Consider the following 24359-nt stretch of genomic DNA (forward strand, 5'->3'; position numbering starts at 1 on the left):
TTTTGGTAGCTTTCAAGAAGGGAAAAGGCTAAAATTACAGGAAGGTCTCAAGCAGTTAGGCTGGTTATTTTGTAGAATGACCTCCAGTGATGAAAATAATGCTAGTAAATATGTAAAACACTCTTGTTTTGATGGTGTTAATACACCTGTAGTTAAGACATGACTGCACAAAAGGAGAAAGAAAGAAAAATGAAGGCAAAACAGAATGTCAGGCATACTGGTAGCTGGGAAGAACATGAAAAGAAAATGTAATACTTTCAGCCCTGACTCTGAGGCACATGTTCTGTGGCCTTTTCACAGACCTCTTCTGGGGCGGCGAGATTATCTGCAGGAAGAGAGAAAATAATTAGGCAGAAGCCTCTTTTGACTTTTGCAGCCTGCCCCAGTGAATAAGATTTTTTAGGTGAAGGTTTCTTCTAAGTGTTAATCATCAGAGGAATTAATCACATTTCAATTATGTGTTGTAAGCTTCAGAGCGAACAGCCTGCTTGCAGGACGTAGTGGTTTGCTTTGATTCACTGCTTCTGTCCTATCCTCTGTGGAGGCAGTGAAGTCCAGACTGGGTATTTTCCAGCTGTTCTGTATTAGAACATACGGAATTCCCATGGTGTTTTCTCGGGGAAGTGCCATCTCCCTTGGCAGTGCACCGGGGATGAAACATGACTCGGCTTTTCCAGTGCAAATGATACAAGAAGTAGTTACAATTACAAAAAAAAAATGGAATATTTTTGAGCTAAAGTAGAGTTGAGTTTCATCTAAATAATTGTATTTTTTGGAGTTAGAATGTCCTCTGATAGCCTTTTATTTTTTTCAGACAGTGTTGTTCCAGACACTGTCCATGCTTTGGAGACAATAATGTCCTGTGTGAAGGATGATCTGCGCTGAACAGATCAGAGAATCACTAGGTTGGAAAAGACCTGCAGGATCATCGAGTCCAACCATTCCTAGCAACCACTAAACCATGTCCCTGAGCATCCATGAGATGTGTGTTCTCTAATCGCCTCCGTTTGGAGTCTCTCCCTACCTCAAATGCAAGTCAGGCAGAGAGCTGCAGCCACCTCCACATCAGCAAGAGTTTTGGCTGCTGCAAAGTTCATGACAACATTAAAAATGAATCATAGAATCATAGAGTAGTTCGGGTTGGGAGGTACCTTAAAGATCATCTAGCTCCAAGCCCCCTGCACGGGCAGGGACATCTCACTAGACCTTGGAAAGCAACAGAATACGCATAAGATTCCTGGGAAAACTCCCACATGTGCCCGTCAGCGAGGGATGCCGCCTGGAAGCAGCTCCCGCCGCCCGCCCTAGCCCTCCCCCCGGGCCACTCCGGCGCCGGCCCCCTGGGTGCGGGCGGGAGGGCCCGGGGGCGGCGGGGCGGGGGCTGCACCGCTTCCGCCCCGCGCCGGATGTGGCCGCCGGGGCTCGGAGGCTGCGGAGCGCGGCCGGGCTGCTCGCCGCCTCATTCCATCTTCTCCTTCTCCTCCTTCTCTTCCTCCGCCTCGCCCTGCCCGCCGGCCGTGGCTCACAGGTGAGTGCGGGCCCTCCCCCAGCCTCGGGCCGCCGCCTCGCCGGGCGCTGCCGGGGAGCGGCCTCGGCTCCTCTCCCGTCCCCGTCGTCTCCGCCCGAAACGGCTCGGCACCCGAAATAACCGAGCGGGAGCCCTGCTTCCTCTTCTCCTGTGACTCGGTTATGCTTTTTCCTTTCCCTTTTTTTTTTTTTTTAAGATTTTTTTTTTTAACGCTGCCAGCCCGAGGTGGCGGGGTCGGTGCCGGGTCTGCGGGCGGTGAAGCCGCCGTTCCCGCCGATGAGGCTGCTCCCTAACTTTGTGTCCTTCTCCCTATCCTCGGGACGAGCCGAGCGTGGCTGCTCTTGGGTTAATAGACTGAGCTCACGTCCTCTGACACGCGTACAAACGGAGGGACAATGACCCTCCCCAGCTCCCTGGAGCGTGGCACAGCTGTGCTGTCGGTGGTGGGACGGGGTCGGTCTGGCCTTCGGCACCGGGAGGAGGGCTTGGAACTATCCGAACTGCCTAAAAGTTGTGTCTGTAAAGACCCGTTTGCACTGGTTCTCTCTTTTCCTGAGCTAAAACCGGTGGAAAAAAAAAATAGAGGGAAGAATTAATGTGCTTAACTTATGCACAGGTTGAGTAGATATTTGGTTCCACTTGCAGAAGGAAATCAATAAAAAAATTGTGACATGCAAAGATGAGGAAGACTTTCAGGATAAGCCTTGAACCGTTGTTCAAGGACGTTTTGTTGTTTGTGAGGAGAGAAGCTTCTCTGTGTGTTTTTATCCCTTGTTACACAGAATCATAGAGTAACCAGGTTGGAAGAGACCCACTGGATCATCGAGTCCAACCATTCCTATCAAACACTAAACCATGCTCCGTAGCACCTTGTCCACCCGTGCCTTAAACACCTCCAGTTCCAGTGCCCAATGACCCTTTCTGTGAAATATTTTTTCCTAATGTCCAGCCTAAATCTCCCCTGGCGGAGCTTGAGGCCATTCCCTCTTGTTCTGTCCCCTGTCACTTGGGAGAAGAGGTCAGCACCCTCCTCTCTACAACCTCCTTTCAGGTAGTTATAGAGAGCACTGAGGTCTCCCCTCAGCCTCCTCCAGGCTAAACACCCCCAGCTCTCTCAGCCGTTCCTCATAAGGCCTGTTCTCCAGCCCCTTCAGCAGCTTCGTTGCTTGTCAAAGTTTGTTTCATTAGAGCATTTTTAAAGTATGCTTTCTATAACATTAACTCATGGAAGATTTCTGTAAAGGACTGGTGGAACAGCTTTATTGAAAGTGATTCAGTGTCATTGAATACACCTTGAAATTATACAAACATCTATTATTTAGGCGCCCATTTTGCAACATCACAGCAGTTATCTTCCTACTTGAGCAAATTTCTGGAACTGTTTTCCAAGCAAGCCTGCAGTTGCCGTTTCTTACGGGTTATTTTTGAAAGCGAGCTGGTAACCTCAAGAATCCTCAAGTATGTTTTCTAATGAGTCGTTTATGTTAGATAAGATCTTGTGTGTCAGCCCTAACGTGTCTTGTTATAATAACTTTAAATGTAACTCAGTGTGTTGTGGACCTGGGCAATTATTTTAAGAAAGGATATCTGTACCAAACATTAGCATTTAAAGCAGTGGCCACTGTACTGTGTGTGTTTTTTTGTTGGTTTTTTTTGTTTGTTTTTTTATTTTTAATGCCAGTTGTTTATGTGTACATTTGCCCCTAAACTAGGTTTATTACATTGGGTCTAAAGATAACTTTTTACAATGACACTGTCTCTATAATGTAAACATGCCTTTCCACTGTCTTTCTTTTAAAGTTAGGACTTGTTTAAAGGATGCAGTTGTTTGTGTGGACTGAAATGCTTGACAGCATTGGCACAGTCACGGGAGAAACATGAGTGTGGTCATGGTGTCTTAAAAGAAGAGCTTGCATCTAGAGAGTCCAGAAATTGCAAGCTAGAACTAGTAAGCGTCAAGGAAGGAGAAGTTAGGTGATATTCCATTTTGTGCATTTTAGATAAGATATGGGATTGTTTTATATCTTGGAATTTTTTAGTCTTGGAGCTAAGACTAGCAGCTTGTCTTGTGAGGTGAAAGTCTTATTTTGGAGGCCACCACTTCAGACCTCTGTGGGAGTAGTTCATTAGTATTCTACAAGATGACCACTGAGGAATGAGTGGGAACCAGGATGGTCTTCTCACAAGCCAGAGTGATCTGTTATTTTCTCATCCTTCAGTAATGCCCGCTAACTAGTTTGAGAATGTCTCAGTGTTTCAAGATGGAAGGACTGGATACTTGCAGTCCTGTTAAATGTACTGTTGAAAGATTTGATAGTTGTCTGTGGCAGGCTGTATGAGGAAATGCTTCAAGAATGTGCTATGCAAAGAATATTTATTGGTGCTTCAGAAAAGCTTGCTAAGTTTATTATAGTTAGTGTCAAAATTACTTGCTTTTGTTGATGTCTTAAGCAGTAAAAGATTCTAATTTACTAGCAAGTAATACATTCCCAGATGAAGAGCAATGACATTAGAAGTCACTCTGCTCGCATAAAAGCATAACACTAATTTATCCAGTACATCAGTAGTAAGTACCTGAATAGTGTTTGTTTAGAGACTAGTACAGTAGGATTCTGGCCTCTGAATGTGGTACAGCGCTTTTTTAAAGAAGTACCTGGTTAAACCTCCTTTGCTCTTGAACTTCCTTAGGATACCTTACCCTCAGGGTCAGGTATTTGCATACCTGTGCATCCATGTGGACTACTTCTAAGCTATTAGGGGTTTGATAATACAGGAGTGGGAGCTAAAATGTCTGTGAAACAGCTAAAGAAATAGAGTAGCCTTCAAGCATATTATAGGATTTAACCAGTAGTAAGTAATTTATTTGGATATGTTGCTGTTCGTTGAACTCTTCAATGAAGTCAGCTGATCAATACCTATTAATAAAATAAGGTATTATACATACTCGTAGGTAAGTAACTAGTATTAAATGTAGGATTATGTTGTAGCATGTAGCATTTAAACTAGTTGGAACAGAGAGCATGCTAAGCAAGTGTAGGTGGCACAAATCACAATGGGAAGTTGTATGCTTCCAGGGCGTGGGCAGTTTCACCTCACAGGTCTTGGTCTGATGATTATTGGTGGACCTGGGCACTTATATCCTAAGTTAAAAAAAAGAAGTCATTGAAATTTGATAATTATTGTTGTTTAATATTAGTTAAAGTAAGTCTGTATGATTGAAAGTGTCGTTTTTTGCTTTAGTAGACTGTTTGACAGGCTGGGTCTGCACTGCCTTTTGGTGTGATTGCAGCATTTGCTGACATAGCTGAATTAGCAAGATGAAAGCTTACTAGCAGCAAGACTGGGATGGTTTATGCTTCAGCATTGGTGTTAGAAGCTTGCTCAGAGTAGATACTTGCTAATGTGTTAATGCTTTTATCATTGTTTTCCAGCTGTATAACTTATTTAAAATTCATTGGTGTAGCTTCTTTATTGTGCTGTCTGTAGGAGGGAGGTTGTCACAGTTTCAGTGATGGATGCTTTCCCCTTTTACCTTTTGAAGAAGATCCAGTTTTGTTTGAAAGTGCTGCACTAAATTTAGGGAAAAAAAAAATTAATATTTTAATGCTTGAATGGATTTCATAAGGTTTGAGCACACTTACCAGTGGTTATAGCATCATCTGTGATGACCTGGAATGGTTTGTTTCCTAAATATTTATTTAGAATAACAACTAGTCTTTCAAAGAAGTCTGTTTAGCTTGATCTCATGTGTGCTGTATTCTTGAAGCTTGCATTAAGTTAATGGCACTTGAATGTACAGCATCCTTGAAACAGATTGTTCACTGAAGACCTCAAAATGGAAGTTTTACTCATTTAAGCTTGGTTTCTTTGCATATTTATAAAGAATGTAGTGGCATACTTTGATACTTAAATTCCCTTAACTCGTGAGTAATGATGCCAAACTGCATTACATGTAATTAAGAACTTAATAGCTGTAATAATTCTCTTCTCTTTCCCCTTTCCCTCCCCGCTTTGTGGAAAAAAACCCAATGTTAATTGTTATCTTTGTATCTTAAGTTTTTAATGTTGCACAGGACAATAATTACTGTTGTAAAAGCCTTTGTTTCTTATGTAGTATGCACTGAATTTTTGTTCTAGACCATGGATGAAAATGAGAGACCTGAGACTTAAAAGATTGAAGAGCACACACAAATTGTTTCTGGTTTTTGGTTTTGTTTGTTTTTAACAGTCCTTTAAATAGTAAGTGTTATTATTTCTAAACTCTAAACAAAGTGGAGCAGAGAGATGGTGGGTAAGAGGTGTTGCTGGAACTTACTGATGATTTCCCTTTCTAGGCTTGTGTTGTCTGGAATGAACAAAAAAGGAAATGCAATACTGTAGCTATTCTGTCCCTGCTCTTGACACTTCTTAAAACAGATTTTCTCCCTGGCTCCAGCAGCATGCATACCCAAGGAATTCTTTCCCTTCAGCAATCTGCTTCTTCCATGTTCTAGAATAGAAGGAGTAGGCAAGTAGAATTAGTTGATTGCTTCAGTGAATTTTTATGCCTAGAAAGACCAGTGTGTGCACTTTTGTGCCATTTTTTAATTGTAGCCGAATGAAACAGTAATTTGTTACACATCTGCTCTTTACTGTTGCTCTGATTAAATATTTCCTGTGACTGAATACATGGTAACATCTATTTCAGAAAGTTAGGTGGTAGAACTTTAAATTAACATGCTGTAAAATAAGCCATGAATTTAATTAAACAGCTTAACTAAAATACCAGAGTATCTTTGCATTCAGAAAGTAGTAATCACCTATAGTCTGGATGTTTTCTAGGACACGTTTTTCTCCCCTACTTCTGCTGATTGACTTTGTCAGAAATTAATTTGATGCCATTCTCTTGAGGCTTTGACAGGTAGTTGTGTGAAGAGCACTATGCAAATGTAGCATTTTCTGAAAGGATTGAGCAGAAAACTCAGTATGTCTTATAAACTCACTTTTTAGTAATACAGTACTTGTGAACTGTTACCCTTATAGTTCAGTAATATAGCACAATTCCCTCTTCTCTGTTTTTTTGGGTTTCTTTTTTCCCCTCTTTCTTCCTTTGAAAGTACTGATGTTCAGCTTTTTTTTTATTCTCGATTGCTCATTTTTAGCTTTTGTGAATTCAGCTTCATTTGGTTCAGGAAATGAGACTTTTGTGCTTCTTGTTGATTTTTCATCCTGCTTGCAGAATTACTAAGGAGAAGGAAATGAATTTAGTGAGTTTATTTTTTCACAACCCATTTGTAACACTCAGAAGTTATGATTAACTACATCTCACTAACAAAATCCAAGGGGATCATTTTGAGGCCTGTTTTTTCTTATGGTGTTTGACTGTGATTTGTTGCTTAGCCTTGACTTGTGTTGATGTGTCATCCTTTGCTCCCCCTTCCTGTTGTCTAGTGTGTTCTAACTACAAAAGTATCAGAAATGTGAAAGACTTACTGGTTTGTATGCTACTGACTGTTTCACTAATCTATATTTAATATGGTTTTCATAGGATATGTAACATGACACTGATATTCTGGACAGGTAATTTTCATTGTTTGAAAACCTTACATAATAAGGGGAATCAGGTAACTGCTAGAAATGAGCACCTTATTTATTTATTTGTTTTAGCATCATATTGCCAAGGATATGTTTTGTGAAATCTTATCTTGGAAAACCCGTGGCTTCTTACTGTAGCAGTTAGCGTAAAAATAATTCTGAAATTGTCAAAGTCAAGTTAATATTTAAAGGGACACTGTCACTTTTTTTAAAGCTGAATTTGCCTCCTGTTTCTAAATGCTCTCTAATTATTGCTCCCTTACTGGAAGTTTATAAGGCTGTTTGGAATTCAGAATTGTATTAAAGGCAGTGAAGCTGGTCTCCTTTGGTTTCTCTTTCCTGTCCTCTGTATGCACATGCCTGCTTGTTGCTTCTTTGGTTTCAGCTTTGCTGTGGCTGTGTGCACCCTCTTGCAGAGCCCGGGGAAGAGCGTGCATGATTGCTCTCTCTGGAACCGTGCATGAGTGATGTGATTGCGCTGGTGCATGAGGAGAGGGCAGTTACTGGTGATGACTGGCTGCAGGTGAAGTGCTGCTACCAAGTAGATACATTAGTGGAGGTGTTTCTTACCCAATATTTTCTGTTTGCTTGTGAGCTGGGAAAGTAGAAACTTTGGTGTAGTTAATGTGAGAATTTCACTATGTAAAAATGTAATCTCATCCATTTGACTGTGTCCCTTTAAATTCTACATGCAAGAATGTATAGATATAAAATCTGTACATGCTGATACTGACTGGTACAGTTGATTCGCTTGAGGGAAGTAATACCATCCAGAGGGACATGGACAAGATTGAGGAGCAGGCTCATGTGAGCCTCATGAAGTTCAGTAAGGCCAAGTGTAAGGTCCTGTACCTTGGGGTTGGACAGTCCCCAAAGTCAGTACAGACTTGAGGGTGAAGGATTGAGAGCAGCCCTGCTGAGAAGACTTGGGGGTAGTGGTGGATGAAAAATTGGGCATGAAGCAGCATTGTATGCTTGCAGTCCAGAAAGCCAGTTGTAGCCAGTGGTACAAGAAAGACATGAACCTGTTGGAATGAGTCCAGAGGAGGACCAGGAAGATGAAGGTCACTCCCATGAAGAAAAGCCAAGAGTTGAGGTTGTTCAGGCTGGAGGAGTCTCTGGGGCTACCTTATTGCGGCTTATGAGAAAGGGGGCTTATAAGAAAGACGGAGAGAAACTTTTTACCAGGGCCTGTAGTGACAGGACACGGGATAATGGTTTTAAACTAAACGAGGGTAGGTGTACACTAGATATAAGGAAGAATTTTTTTACAGAGAGGGAAGTGAAACAGTGGAACAGGTTGCCCAGAGAGGTGGTAGATGCCCCATTCCTGGAAACATTTGAGATCAGGTTAGAGAAGGCCTTGAGCAATCTGATTGAGTTGAAAGATGTTCCTGCTCATTGCAGGAAGGTTGGACTAACTGACCTTTAAAGGTCCTTTCCAACCTAAACCATTCTATGAATGCATGAAGCAGTCCAGAAAAGGGAATTTTTTGGTCAAGGCCACTAAAATGAAGTAGCTTGGCAGCAGAGGGCAAATGGAGGTTAACATAGTTAAGGCATAAGCCATGCTAACATCTCTGTTTAGAACTACCCCTTAGGAGCCATATCTGGCAGGAATTAGAAATAAGATTTTTTTATATTTTTTTTTCACAGAGCTTAGGTAAAATGATGTTAACTGGTCTATGTGATTACATGTAACTATGTGTATGTACACGTATAAAACTGCAACACATCTGTGTGTGTGCACACAGGGTTTGGTGCTTTGGGCCTTAAAAAATAATCATAGAATCATAGAATCACCAGGTTGGAAGAGACCCACCGGATCATCGAGTCCAACCATTCCCATCAATCACTAACCCGTGTCCCTCAGCACCTCATCCACCCGTCCCTTAAACCCCTCCAGGGAAGGGGACTCAACCCCCTCCCTGGGCAGCCTCTACCCAAGGACCCTTGCCATGAAAAATTTTTTCCTGATGTCCAGCCTGAACCTCCCCTGGTGGAGCTTGAGGCCATTCCCTCTTGCCCTGTCCCCTGTCCCTTGGGAGAAGAGCCCAGCTCCCTCCTCTCCACAACCTCCTTTCAGGCAGTTGGAGAGAGCAATGAGGTCTCCCCTCAGCCTCCTCTTCTCCAGGATAAACACCCCCAGCTCTCTCAGACACTCCTCTTGTTCTCCAGCCCCTTCCCCAGCTTCGTTGCTCTTCTCTGGACTCACTCCAGAGCCTCAACAGAACATTTTGACCATGTCCCCTTTTTCCCTGCCCTCTTCTCTCCCAGCAGGGTCCCAAATTGGAACGAATCTACCCTAAAATCCCGAACCTTGCACGAAACAGTGAACTGAAAGCCATTGAAAGGATAGTTCCCAAGGGAGATAGGAAGGAGAGTGGAAGAGAGGGGATTATATGTGTGTTTGGGATCTGATCATTTTCTGAAAAGACATGGAAATGTTCCTAATTCTTGACCATATGTCCAAGAACAGGAAGATGCTTAGTGAAGCCCAGAAAACTGGCAGTAACTTGTTTGTGGGATGGGCTTTTTTAAGCTTCAGTCCTGTCTTTCTGTGGTAGGTGAATCTAGCCACAGAGGGAAAAAAAAAAATCTAGTCAAGTAAACTACCCATTGGTAATTCTTTCTCTTCTTTCTTCTTTAATTTGTGAATATAGCTAATTAGTTACTACCAATTAATCACACATGAAAAGCTCTGATGGGATTAGGTGCAGGGGAGGAGCGTGCAGAGTTCAGAGGAAATGAACAAAACCATTTCAAAGCAGTACGAAATATAGGTGTAACCTGAATTTTATTTTAGATTCATTATGGAATTGGTGTCAGGTTACTGGAACTCGAGTTTTCAAAAACCTAATAAAATACCATGTTTTTTAATGAGAAAATTTGAGGATGGATGGGCCTCAAAACCTTAACTAAATCTAATCTCATTTTGGCATAAATAAATGTGTCTTTATGTATTTTCATTTTGTGATATAAAACCCAAACCAGATTAAAAACTTTTTTATTTTTGGTACATTCTGTGTTTTTAGTGAGGTATACATTTCCTTGGCTTTACGATATGTTAAAAAGCAGAAAACACCTTGTCAAAACCACCAAACTGGTTAATGTTCTTGTTAATAGCAATGGTGCTCATTCCTAGCTTGAGATCTCTTGTGTTGGCGGATCTTAAATTGGAAGTTGTCCTGGGTTTGGTTTAAATTTTCTCTGATCAGCTTATTTAAAGGAAGCTCAATTGCCTTGTTAGCTTTGCCAGCTCTGCTCTCCTACTTCTCTGCAGACTATTGTGGCTATTTTAAGTTGTAATTGTTTCAGAAGTCATTTATGCTGGAGAATGAATTTTTATTTTGTTCTCAGTGTTCATGATTGAAAAATTTTGAGTAATCAATCCTAAGACATTTGAAATGTTTAACAACTGGTACACCATGAAACTAAAAATAATTTCTATTGAATATCAGGTTTAAATTAAAAAAAAACCTGTAATGAAATGTTTGTAAAAATAAGATTTTGACAGTAAAGAACATATTCTCCAGATTTATGAAAGAAATCAAATATTATTTGATTTTTTTTTTAAAATGGGGGAAAGCAGTAGATCATGCATGGTAATATTAATTGGTGATACTGTCAGGTGTTTTTAGGGGTATTAAAATGCATATTTGGCTTTAACAAGCTGACAAGAATTAACAACAGCAACAATACTTCACTCATAAAGTCACGGGTAAACTTCAGGTACACTTCACTCTTATAAATTCATGGGTATTTTGCTATCAAGAAAGTGAAACTGAGCTGTCAAAAATGGTGGAAAGTAGTTTTCAGAACTTCTGACATTAAAATTAATTTCTGCTTATGTGTGAAATAGCACATCAATTAAATTTTGCATACTAACACTTAATGTTACACGATACGTCTTTTAACCTGGCAGTGTCCCTAAATTATCATGTCTATTTGCTTTCATTTTCCAGCTGAGTTTTAATTTTGCATGCATTTCAGTGAAATATAGTATGCATAATAGGTGTTTTCTGGAAGCATTTTGGGGCTGTCTCTGCTCATATTCTCCAAAATGAGCAAGGTAGTGGAATTTATTTTTCCCCTGTGGTTCTTTGTTGGCTAATGAATAAGTAAAGTAGAAGTGATTCCACTTTATTTACATACATGCATATGTGATTTTGAACTTAATGTTGTTTGAAGAATCCCTTCTGTTTAATGACAACCTGAACAACTCCAAAATCTAGTAGAACTAAGTATTTCTATTTGGAGAAAGAAATTTTCAGCTGTGGTTAGTTTGGCAAAACAATTTGTAATAGGTAATGCTTGTCCTTAGTTTATTGTAGGAGCTGCTGTGAAGCTGGTTTTTTGAAGTAATGCCAATAGAAAGTGGAAGTTGTGCATCTGCTCGCCAAGCAAAGCAGAAACGTAAATCGCACAGTCTTTCAATCCGAAGAACCAACAGTTCTGAGCAAGAACGGGCAGGACTGCAGAGAGACATGTTGGAAGGGCAGGTAAGATAATACACTGGTGCTTGAGTCATTTCCTTAACTTTTTTATGAGGTATGTTTTCTATGCACAGAAATTTGAACTTGGAGTAGTTGTGACCCCAGGATTATGAAGAAACCAAAATTATTTGTTATTACAACTCCGATAGGGAAGGTTTTAATGGGAATGGTATTCTGCATTCTTTTCCACAAAAGAAACAAATATTGCCGGCTTGACAGGGGTGTGAGCTAACTTTTTTTTTTCTTTTTTTAAATTTTGCTCAAATGAAGGTGTGGTTTCCTGTGTATTAAGGGAAAGAACAACAGCCCCAAACTTCTGTAGTTATCTTAGTCTTGTTAGTCTCTGTAGTGGATGCAGTCTGGAGCTGTGTGGAATTCTTCACCTGACAATATTGAGATTGGCTGTAGGTAAGGCACCTGTAGGATGTGTCTGAAGTGGTGCTGCCAGACGACCAAATAGCAGTTTGAAAACTATTTACTGTCAAGTTGATTGTCAGTGTTAATTGTGGGCCCGGCAAAGATGGTGCAAAACTTTATTTTTGTCAGAGGAGTGTTTTGAAATACTCATGGTAATTGGCTATGAGAAACTTTGCTTCCTGGACCTTGCAGCTGCTCTGAAGGGAAAACCTTGTGTTTTCTCAGTATTGTGACTGATTTTGAAATATTTTTTCAATTGAATCTGTTGTTCAGTTAATTACGGCGTTAGTTTCCTGGGAACCAACAGATCCCAGGTTGTTGCTTCTAGTCATCTAGAAGTTAGAATGTAAGCGGTCTGATAGAAAACTGCCCATGCATTTGACCTATTACAGCCTTATGTCAGGAAGGGAGTGAAACGCAGCTGAGAGGTCAAGGCATATTGTCACTTGTGTGTGGGAAACCCAAATTTTAAGCTGTTTTAGTATTTCTTATCAAACTCTAAGTATGTCATGCTGTAATGCGTAAATATTTTATGTATAATCTTATTTAACTTTGACCTTTAGCAGGTCTAATGAGTAGGGAGTATTAACGCCCCTTTATAGTGGAGCGTTAAATTGTATGAGGTCTAGGTAAGTACTTCTTTAGATAAACAGATAAAATCATTACATGGTATTTTAATAAGATAATTTAGATGATGCCATGTAATGAGAGTAATGGAAGTGGATACGTTCTACTATGCTGGTTACTTTAGCATGAGTTTAGATTTGCTTATGCTTTCAGGCTCTGAGAATTGGATTGAAAATTGTTCCTACATCTCTTTTTCTGATTCAGAAGTTGTAGGGCAACTTAGTTACTTTTATAACCTTGTTGAATGGAATTATTGGGTAATTGAGTCAGAAGTAATTATTCTAACTTCCAAGCTGCTCTTAATAATGTTTAATTTGTATACTATTTGTATACAAAACTGGTTAAAGTTTTGTTTCAAGTTCAATTTAATTTGGATATGTTTCACATTCTGGTTAACTGTGGATGTGTGAACAAAAGTACTGTCTCAAGGGAGAGGCACGTGAAGATGCAGAAGGCAGTATCCTAGGAGGACAGAAGAAGCATAGGACCATTTCTTTTAGCACAGTGCCTGTTTCAGCACAGTGCCACGCTTAAAGTAATGGTGAAAGTGGTGTAAAACTGAATTATGCACAAAACATGTATGCTCTACGACATGGCTCTTAGTGATTTCTCTTGCTCTTCACTTTAAATTTGATGTTTACAAATAACTTGCAAGGTTGCAATCACGACAGGGTTTTCTGATTGTTTCTGAAGACAATTGACTATGAACTGGAATGTGAGTGAGATTAAATTCTTGTTGTTTAGATGCTAACTTGGTGAAAGGTGCATGCTGCCCTCTGATGGCTGCTGTGCACCTGCTTCTTCTTAATTTAGTCAGCTTATCGGAATGGAACCAATTTCTTTTGGTTTGGTTTGCTGGAACACTTAAGAATGAAACCATCTATAGCCATCCTTGAACTTATGTTGCATAATAAAGTTCACTCGAGCTTGAGTGGTGTCCTGTGCTATAACATTTGTACTCCCAGCACAGGGAGTGCTTTAAATTTTAACTTGTTTTTTAGTACTAAGTTCTCAATGTATTGCAGTCTCTTATCTTCTTCTTTACTTACTGTTTGCTCAACAATTTTTGACAGAGTCATTGCTATAGTGAGACCCTTAACTCCCAAAAGGAATCAGTATTGACTTCTTTTGGATATGGTATGCATTTGTTCAGAGAAAATATGGTGCTGATCTCTGTTTTATAGGCAGATGAATAAAATTTAAATAAGTTGCCAATAGAAACTTGTGGTCAAGCTCTGTATTAAGTTCAGATCATATAAATTCTGTATTAGTGGTTTTATTACGTACTTATTTTTTTGCCTTGGAATTGCTGTGTTGATGATGCTGAAAGAAAACCCAACCCATCCCTCTTCTGTGGATTCGCTTCAAAATACTTTCTGTGAAGAGGATATGCTTGAATAATATTTGGGCAGGGGAGGATTAGAAAGCGGTTTCCTTCATGCTTACTTATGATTAGTAACGAAACTAGGTAAATGTTAAAAATAGTTTTAAAAGGTTTGTTTGTGTCAAGCTTTGGTAATAAGGTAGTTTGTGATAACTTCTTAATCTAATGCACAATCAACTTCTGAAGTACTTTGTCAACTAAAGGTATTCTTTCTTCTTGAACTTGACATTGTATTGTAATTTTTTTTCCACCTTTGTAATGAGTTGTGTTTTGATTTTATATTTTTCACTAGTAAAAAAAAAGAAAACCCCAAAGGCAATTTGAATTCTGCCCCTTGGAAGAGAAACAGGATATAAACCGAATAATTCTATGATGCCCAAAGCTGCTTTTCTAGTGGTAGTTTTAATTTCCCTCCTTGCTGGGAGATAGAGAGAACTGTTAAAATCAGTTTATGATTGAAGAGTAGCTACATAAGTATATGTAAAATAAAATATAAACCCCGACATTTTCCTTTCTAGGATTCTAAACTACCATCTTCTATCCGGAATACACTCCTTGAACTATTTGGACAAATAGAGCGGGAATTTGAAAACCTGTATATTGAAAATTTGGAATGTGAGTATCTATTTTTTCCAGCAACTTATGAATTGTTTGGATTTAGGATATAGTAGTGCCAATTGAGACACCTTGGGTACTGTAGTGAATTAGCATAGCTTTTCTGTGAGGAACTTGAGGGTTGTTTTGAACTTGTACCAAAGTTAGAGTTTGCATGTTTTCAGAAAAGTCACTTTCTTAGCTCTTTGGCACAAGTAGTGAGAGCTGATGTATGTTGTCATCCTGACTCTTGAGTGAAGAAAGTGAAGTGGCTGTATTGTTGTCATTGTAAGCTCTGGTGTATACCATGTTAATCTGGCAGTAACTCCGTTCAGCCATTAAGTTTGTGACTTTGTTGTATATTTACAGGCTTAATTTTAATTATGTTATATTAGAAAATAGTTGGAAAAATGTCTTACTTGAGAAAGTGTAAAATATGGTAGGTTTGGATAATGCTACTTAGTACATCACATAACCAAGCACCTGCAACTTTATGAATTTTGAAGTCAAGGATTCAGATAAAAATTCCAGACTTATGTGCAAAAAGTTTTACTTTTTTAATGACAGTGCAGTCTTAATGTAATGTAGGTGATCCAGAGTGGTGTAAGAGGATCCAAAATAAGCTGTACAGTCAGTCATATAGTAAAGCCTCTGCTCGATTTTCCTTGCTGCAGTTTGGAAGCTGTGTTGTGTGGCTTGGCTTCTGTATTGTGAAATCTATCAGGTTTGGCTCCAAATCAAATTTTTTTTCCACGCCTAATCTGTTCTCACAGTTAAACCAAACGCTCATTTTAACAAAGTTCTTGCGTGCTTTTTGAAAACATGCTGACTTTTTATTCTCCTCAAATCTGAGATTGTGTTGGTAAAAGGCTATCAACACTACACATTTTTAATGTCAATTTGCTCAACCAGCTGTTGTTAGTGAGAAAAGTGGGGATTTCCACCCCATCCCAAATTTCAGAAATGTCTTGTCAGAAAACAAGTCATATGTTTGTACTCTGTACCCTCCAGTATACAATTATTTTCCTTCCATTCCATTTCTATTTCTTCTGCACATTCCTTCATCACTTGGTTGTTCTAGTCTGCTACTGGCCTTTTTGGTCTCTTTCCCACCCCCCTGACAATTTCTCATTTTTTCATCTTCTGATGCTGTCTGTTATTTTCTTGTTCTTGGTCTATTTCCTACATTAATGTTGCAGTTACGTAGAGAACCTTGGACTTTTTCCTCCTTGCATTTTCATACATCTCCTTTCCCTTAACAGAATTTATTTCTAGTTTCTTTCTTTTCTTATCCATTCCAGGTTTCAGTCTTAATCCTTTCAGACAATTCTTGTGTCTACCTGGCTTGTTTGTTTCAGTCATTTGTTACTTAAGAACACTTAAGAGTAACAGCCCAGATATTGAGAAAAAACTATAAGCCACTGAAAATGTTACTTATGAATTTGAGCAACTCGAAACCAGCCCAGCCACTGTAAATCGTTTACTAGTACCTGGTTTGTTCTAGCTGTGCCATCGCTGTCTTGTGTTGAAATGCTACTGGTGAGAGTTATGAATAATTGACAGAAAACTGTGTTCTTGATGCAATTACTTGCTTTGTCTGATGTACAGTAAAAATATTTTGATCATATTTAGTATTTCTAAAACACCTGAATGTAAAATGTGTATGTTAATCTACATTTTTTTTAATGTATTTCAAAGTATAAAGATACACATTTGTTGCCCTGCATTTCTTACTGAAACTAACAGTGAGCAGGCATTCAGAGGAGAATACTGTTTTCTGATTAATAAAATCTTTGTCAAGAAATGGCATACTAATTCTGTGGCTAAAATATTTCTGATGCTGTGAGTTTTCTGTCTTCTGTTGGATTTTTTTCAATACAGCTGTGCCATGTATTTCACAGAAGCTGTTTTGTTAATCCTTAGCCACTTAAGTTAGTAAAAGTAACAGTAATTAGAAGTCACTAAGTATGTTCCTTGGAATCTGGGTCAAGGTTGGTGTCTGGAAAATTCAGCATGAGTCTTGGTTTATGTCTTGGTGAGGCCTGCTTTATAAAATCATGGTTGATGTCTTTTGCTGCCCTTAGGATAAAATAGATTACTTACTAAACATCACAATGCTTAAATAGTATGTTATTGATGTTAATGATACTCAATCTTTTTGTTTAATGTGAATTTTTGCTGCTATCAGTACGTAGAGAGATTGATACGCTGAATGAGCGTTTAGCAGCCGAAGGACAGACAATTGATGGAGCTGAACTGAGCAAAGGACAACTGAAAACAAAAGGTAAGAGGGCCACAAAAATTCCTGAACTAGTTTTTTTTTAAATTTACTTTTTCTGCACTTTGCTGGCCAAAATTTAGAATCTTATTCAAGGGAATTGATACCAGTTACTTCTACAAATAAGCTAATGTTGCATTTGAAATATCTTTTTTCATATTTTCTTGTTTCAACAGCCAGTCATAGTACCAGTCAGCTTTCTCAGAAATTAAAGACAACTTACAAGGCATCAACTAGCAAGGTATGAGACAAATACATTCTGCTTATTAGTGTGTACTAACATGGCTGTCTTTAAGTTATAAATTGTGGTTTCTTTAAACTGAGTAGTGCTATTCTTTAAGTAAACCTGACTCTTGAGGAACAGTATCTTTATCTTGGATTCATCAATTACCTGTTATTACTTCAACCACACTATATGACATTTTTACAATAATTGCTCATCTTATATAAAGAATGAAGAGGAGAGAGTGTATATGTGTGTATGTGGGATTACTCTTGTAAAGAGAGCTGAAAAAAAATTTCAGTTTCATGAGGTGAATAGAGAACTTGGTAGGTAGTGGATTTCTGTATTAAGATTTGGGTATTGCAGTTGAAATGGGGATTTAAGAAGGCATCTGTGTGTTCCACTCCAGGTTTTTGTGGGATTTTAAAATTAGTTTTATTTTTTAGCTATGAGACTAAAGTGGTTTGTTTCCTTCATGTTGCAAACATTGCTAACTAGAGCTAATGATCTTTTTTCTAGTCTCGTAGCTCAGTTACCCATTCTGATGTTTTTCATTTTGTACATCTGCATCTTTCTTATTTTTCTTCTCCTCTTTCTGTCTCCTACTTTAATTTTCATAGAGAGTTTAGTTGCTGCATTTTTTGCGCTATCTAAGGGTCATTTGATGATACATTGAGGATAAATGAAACGTGAGGAGACCATGGTGGGATCTGGTGCATGAATAAACTGTATAAGCAGCTCTGTGATGACCTCTGCTGCAGGCTAATGTGTGGGTGGCTATGGAATGACTATAAGTGCCTTCAAAATACCATCTGTTAAGGAGTCTGAAAGTTTGAGAGTAAGACTAAGAATAATATGGTGAAATAGATCTGAATTGCTGTGTTTTATTTGATCTCCTTTTTATTTTATTATTTATTTATTACTTTTTTATTCTTGTCAGTCTGACACGTAGAGGTGCCTCTTCCTGTAAGAGTTGATGACTTATTTAAGCAGCCTCATTACAGAATTCATAAGGACTACATGATATTAATAAGGACAATATAGTGTTAATATATCTCCTATGTAGTAGTGTTGGGAGTTTTGTTGTGTGGTTTTGGTTTTGTTTTTTTTTAATGCTGGTATTAAATGCTTGCCTTTTTTTACTTGCTCGCAATGTAGCGCTCGTACACTTCTCTAGTTAAGACAGGCAGGTGGACCTCCCAACTTCAGCATGGAAAGCTGAGAAGTATGGGGTGGAGACTCCTGAGTAACTGCTTTGCTTCCCAGTGTTCTCCTGTGCATGCACAGCAAAGTGGGAATAGCAGGACATGAAGAATTTAATACCTTATTATAGACACCGTACAAATCTATTATATCAATTGATAACCAATGGATATATTTCTTTCCACAACTTTGAATCAGAATTTACTGGGAGGTAAAGAGGAAAGCTGAGGGAAATGATAATGTTGAGAGCATCTCTGTCCAGTGTGTTCTTTGAAATGTTTCTGGACTTCACAGAGTGGCTTTATTTCAGTCGTTTCTTCCTTCCTACATAGAAGAGACAAAGCTGTAACCTTTTGCCTCTTCACCTACAAAGACACTATAGCTGAAAGTCAGAGAAGACTGTAACTAAGCCTCTAACAAACTATGGTCTTTCAGCCTGTATCCTCGCTGTCTGTGCAGTTAGAGTTCCCTAATGCCCTATCTGGAAAAACAGTGTTTTAAGAGTTCAGCAGTTTTGAAATTCTTATGTCTTTATTTTGTATGAGCATTGAATGGACAGTGCTGTTCACTGAAGATGGATTGTGTTCCAAATTCAGTGGAATAGTAGACTACAACTTTTCTCTTCAGCCCGTCCTTCATACTGTTACTGTATGCCGTGTGTGCCTAATTTAAAACTTGTCAAAAGTCTCTTTTTTTTTTTTCTTTTTTCCTTGTGGGTGATCAGAAGAGACTGAAGTTTTACAAATCAATTGTTTTGGTTTTCTCACTGCCAATATATAAAGAGTTTAGATTTGTTCTGAAAAGAGCTTTCAATATTTGGTTGTTCTAATGAGAAAGCTGATCCTTGACTGCTTCAGTATTGGTATGACATGCCAAGATTGAAGCAGTCTGTTCCTTTTACTGGGGAAAACGCTGAGGTGAACATGCTTAATTCTGGTTCTTTATAGAAAATTCCCCATACCTGTATACTTTTCATCCCTTAGCCAAGTTGGGAGTCTGAATATTAAGGTGACAAAACTCATATTAGAAAAGGATGCTTTTGGCAGCGAGGCTTATCCACCAGTGCCCAAGTCCCGAAGATGCTGAGGAGACTTGGTGCTTGGTATGCTAAAAATAAGTTTTTGTTTATGGTAATGCACAAGATCTTGTATTTAACTGCAGTTGTTCGTAGATGCAGGAATCACAATGTGAAATTCATGTTTTGATGTTAACAACAAGTTATTGCTGATGATAATAGTCCCTGGTTATGACAGTTATTAAGACACTGGGAAAACATTAACAGTTTATATAATTTCAGTTTATATTAGAATTCTGCATAAACGGCTTCATCATAAATTCACTTCCAGGATCTCCGATTCTTTTGGATTTGGAAAAGAACTCTTAAAGGAAGGTGTTTCTTCACCTAGCAGTTGAAGGGAATAAATCTTATCAGAAGATTTAGTTTATGACCTCAGTGCTTAATGTTGCTCCATAGGAAATTCCATTCATTGGTGCCAGAGTAATGCTGCTGAACTGGTCCTGAGTGGACTGAGTTTTCATTCTTATTTCTCATGTGTCCTGTCCACTTAAGAAACATTTTTACAGAGTGTTTCAATTTGTTTGCTATGAAATTGTTTCAATTTGTATCAGTTTTCAATTGTTTACATGGCAAACAATTATTTTCTTATTAACAAAACTTTGTATAGAAGAAGGTGTCTGAAACTATATGGATTTAAGAAAGGACAGACAAAGCTGAAACACACTCAAGGTAGAATTGCCTACTTATTTGTATATGATAATCTGAGGTCTGCTGAAGTTGTTTTTAAGAACTTCCTGCAGCGTGGAAGCCTCCTTTTAGGAAGTTGCGGGTTATTTAAGTATTTCCTTTCCCCTCTTGGAAAACCATTTATGGATGAGAAACCAGGAAGTAATCCAGGCACTATTTCATTTGTCCAATTACTGGTATGTGAAGTGAGGGACAGCAAAAAAAAAAAAAAGAAAACCAAAAAAGATGTGTAGTAAAAGTGTGTGATAAATAAATGCCTATATCTGGGTATTTAGTATTAGGTAGTGTTCTAGAACTCTGATCTTCCATGCGTTCATTCAAGATTGCTACTACTCCAAAATGAATTTTACAGCCTTGCCATTAAATAAGTAATGAAACCACTGTCCGCCAGCTTTGGAAAATGTGCTTGTTGATGAGTAGGAGATTTTCTGAGAAAACTTTTGCATGAGGATTTGACTCAATGTTAGAAAGACTGAATGCAAGCATAGTTCAAGTGTGCATTTGAGAGCTGAAAAAATTCGAGTGTGGAAGTTGAGCTGAGCACTTTAGTAGTCCTTAGCTCTTTACTTACGGTGGCTCGTGGGTCTGGGTTGTGACAACTTAATTCTTCTGTTCCACTCCTCATGCATGACTTCATTTAGTTTAAAGACTGCTCGTTGTGAAAGTTGCATCTGTAGGATTGTGTTCAAGGCCTATGAAACTGCAGTATGGCTCAACTAATAATCTTTATCATTAAGCCATTATCTTTTCAGTACATGCTGAATGATTGTTCCTCCTTCAGCTGTGAAACTGAAATGCATATTAGCTATTAAGCTGGAATTCAAATAGGGCATTATCGTTTCATCATTGGAAAGTTGACATACTCAGGATTTGGAATGCTCTTGCAGATGTTCTTGAACTTTTAAAAACCTTTTTGGAACTAATTGACTTTAATGACATACTTAAGACCTTTTTATACCAAAAACTAATGGGATTTCAGCCTTAGTTTATTGTATCTGAAATTCAGACGTAATTGGTTTTCTAACTTTTACTAAGCTGTAGATAAGTCTCAATGTAATTTGTGGTGATGCATTTAAAGGTTTTGGCTTAACTGGTCAGATACCTGCCCATAATTACAGGCAGAAAAAAGTACTGATTAATGGAAGTTGTCTTTTTGTTTTAGTTGTAACAAATTTTCAGATAGTCTTCCTCAGTGAACAGCTATGATCGTCAAGGCTTGTTGGGTGAAAGTAGGCTATTTTTAACAGTGTTTTTGCTTTTTGAAGTAATTTTTCACCACTCCTGATTTCAGTTGTCTCTGGAAGTTTTACAGCAAGAGAAACATTTTTGGTTTTTTTCTTATTAGATTTGTACTTTCCTTTCATCTGAAAACGTAGAATTCTGGAGTTCGGTTCCTTCTGTAGATATTGATGTTTTAAGCCTTCCTGTGCTAAAGCAGCTTGCAGTTTTACCATTTTTGTTAGGCTTTCTTCCTCTTGTTTGGTATTAGTTATGCACGTACTAATTTAAATTTAATGAGTCTTCTCTTTTTTTCCCCCCTCGTAGCATTGACTTTGAGGGAATGTGCTTTTCAATCAAATGTTTAGATGAATTTGAAAGTTTAAAAAAAAAAAAAAGCAGCTTTATTATGCCCTCAGGTTAATGATTGATTTGCTTAGCTTTGTGCAGCTTTGAAGAAAAACAGCAGTGAGTGTTTTAAATGAGAATGTTTATAGATTTTACTAGAATTATGTAGTAAGTACTTTTTTTCAAAGACATTGCTCTGGATAACATGGAGTGTCTTTCAGTTATCAGATACACTTGTTTGGGAGTAGGCAAGATAAATTTTGGATTTTTTTATTTTTATTTTTCTTAAATTATAATCTTTTACCTAAACTGAATGGCAAGTGCACACTACATTTGTACAAATCATTTCTCAAGTGAGATTGCATTGTTATAGTATAAAATAGTTTATCTTGTGTTCAGGAAGAAAGGGGGATGTTACTAAATAAGAAAAAAATGAGACAAATACTTAAAAGGTATGTTTGCATCCAGACTCACTTTCCTACCATCAAGTGGCAAATTTTTGACAACAGTCAACTGTCACAGTGCTGACGAATTATTGTGAAGAAGTTAGTATCTATTTGTGTAAGAGATATTAACTTAACGTGGAAAAAAAAATGTTGATCTCTCTGCTATTTCAGATTGTATCCAGTTTTAAAACTACAACATCAAGGGCAGTCTGTCAACTGATAAAGGAATATGTTGGCCACAGGGATGGTATTTGGGATGTCAGTGTTGCGAAAACTCAGCCAGTGGTGTTGGGAACTGCATCTGCTGGTAAAGTTTTGTTGATTGAATCTTTAGGAAGTTCTAGTTTAGTCTCTAAGCTAGAGTAAATGCAGTTCAAAAGCATACTTAAATACTTACCTTCCATACTGAAAGTGTTGATTTAAAGAAGTTCAGAAAAATTCTGAAATTGCAGTTTCCTTGAAATGTATTTCGAAAGTTCAGGCATTCTTGTTGATCTTTCTGAAGTATGTGCCTGTTAACTTCCATGCAGGTCACGCTTTTCTTAGGGTCTGCTCTAGACAGTTAGATGATGTAAACTGGTGGTTTTTGAACTGCTTGCTTGGAGAGGTCTCTCACAGAGAATACAGATCCCCACAGAGTTTCTACTGTAGTACTGTTTAACTGTTAAGGTCATGGGTTGCATATTCTTGCATTCTTATATTCGGCTAGCTTTTCTCTAAGGATCTAGGGGTAACTAAAAATCTTAGTTGTCAGATCTTATGTAAGTTACTATATTCCTTCCCCTCTACTTTAGAGAGGGAACAAGTACTAATGAATAAGGTGCTAAATTGACTATGTTCCAAAAATCAATGTTGAGTCTTGTGTGGTTTTGGAAAAGTATTAGGGAAATGAACCATAACCAGGTAGAATGGGTCAGTTTGAAGTGATAGCCTTTTGAAGCTGGAACAGAGTCTGAAGGCACTTACTGGACATAAATATTACAGACCAGAAACCTGTGCTTCATAAACTGAACTGGTATCATTTTTATTTGTCCACCGAAGGGCACTTTTTGTCTTTATGCAAGATATCTTGTCTTTGCCGTGATTTAACTTGGGAACAGAAATTGTCCAGTTCAGCATTATGTTGATTATTTAATTTGAGGTGCGGCAGGGTAATGATTTCCTTTTTAAATATTCATAGTGCTCTGCAGTGATCTGTATTCATTTGTGACTTCTGTGCAGGAAGTTTGTGCATGGAACTTTTGCTTACAGTGACTGCCTGACTTTTTCACTACTGAACACTTTCTGTGTTCTTTCTGAATCTCACGTAACACAGTTGGAGCATTAGTCATAAGTATTTAACCAAGTCAGGAAAAATATCAGAAGTAGAATTTGCCTTTCTATACTTGCTGCAAATTAGTCTGATTGGGACAGCACCTTTACTTTTTTTGGGATATGTATTAAGTTATAATGATAGGAAGCTTATATATATGTAGGGTAATAAGATAAGTTGATATGTTCTGCGTTTCAAGTCTATTTCATATAGCATGCTCTACATTTGAAGATAACTTGTTCGTTAAGTCAGTTAAAAGTGAAAATCATACAACTATAACTATTGACAGCTGCTTTTTAATCTTTTTAGATCACACTGCTTTGCTGTGGAGCATAGAAACAGGGAAGTGCCTTGTAAAGTATGTAGGGCATGTTGGATCAGGTAAGATAAGGGCATGTTGTGAAAACTGGAACCAGAGTGTGTTTGGGAGGGGGAGGGGTGTCTGAGGCAATTACAAAACTATTTGTTGTGGTTTCACTTGCAGGTTTGCCAACACCATTAACAAGTCAATTGTGAAATTCCATTAATCTTTATAGAGAGGGGTCTTGAGGCAGTTCTGTAAATGCTAAATGAATAAACAGGCCCATATAAAGTAATTTACAAGCACAGTTACAACACTCACGGGTTAGATGTCAGGACTCTTTGAGGACTCATGCATATGTAGAACAGGAGAAGCTTCTGTAACCAGAAATAAGCTGGTTTTCAGGGTCTGTGTTAGGTTTAGAATACAAGATGCCGATACTGGGTGACTGCCTATCTGCATTTCTTTTTTAATACATGATCCCATATAAAATTTATTTCATAGTATTAAAATCTTGTTTTGAAGACAGCTAATGCAATATAGGCATTTGTCTTCCTCTACACTACAATGAATATTTCAGAAACAGTGTTTTAAAATCCCTCCTTGGGTGGAGAGGTGCAGCATAGTAAGTGATTTTGATGTTAA

General features: G+C 38.2%; 1 protein-coding gene across 2 annotated transcripts in view; it reads left to right on the forward strand.

The window, feature by feature from the left end:
• Positions 1 to 3454: 3454 nt before the first annotated feature.
• Positions 3455 to 24359, forward strand: part of WDR37 (WD repeat domain 37) — a 41804-nt gene continuing 20899 nt past the window's right edge. The window contains exons 1-7 of one of the 2 annotated variants that reach the window (XM_069859330.1): positions 3455 to 3476; positions 11427 to 11604; positions 14545 to 14641; positions 16809 to 16904; positions 17075 to 17139; positions 22273 to 22408; positions 23723 to 23794. In XM_069859330.1, the coding sequence (XP_069715431.1) occupies positions 11467 to 11604; positions 14545 to 14641; positions 16809 to 16904; positions 17075 to 17139; positions 22273 to 22408; positions 23723 to 23794 (604 nt within the window). In that variant the 5' untranslated portion in view covers positions 3455 to 3476; positions 11427 to 11466. Of the gene's footprint in view, positions 3477 to 6991; positions 7088 to 11426; positions 11605 to 14544; positions 14642 to 16808; positions 16905 to 17074; positions 17140 to 22272; positions 22409 to 23722; positions 23795 to 24359 lie in introns of those variants that run through there. The other variant, XM_069859329.1, reaches the window with a different exon arrangement.

The sequence above is a fragment of the Phaenicophaeus curvirostris genome, chromosome 6, assembly GCF_032191515.1.
Source record: "Phaenicophaeus curvirostris isolate KB17595 chromosome 6, BPBGC_Pcur_1.0, whole genome shotgun sequence".
Classification (NCBI taxonomy): domain Eukaryota; kingdom Metazoa; phylum Chordata; class Aves; order Cuculiformes; family Cuculidae; genus Phaenicophaeus; species Phaenicophaeus curvirostris.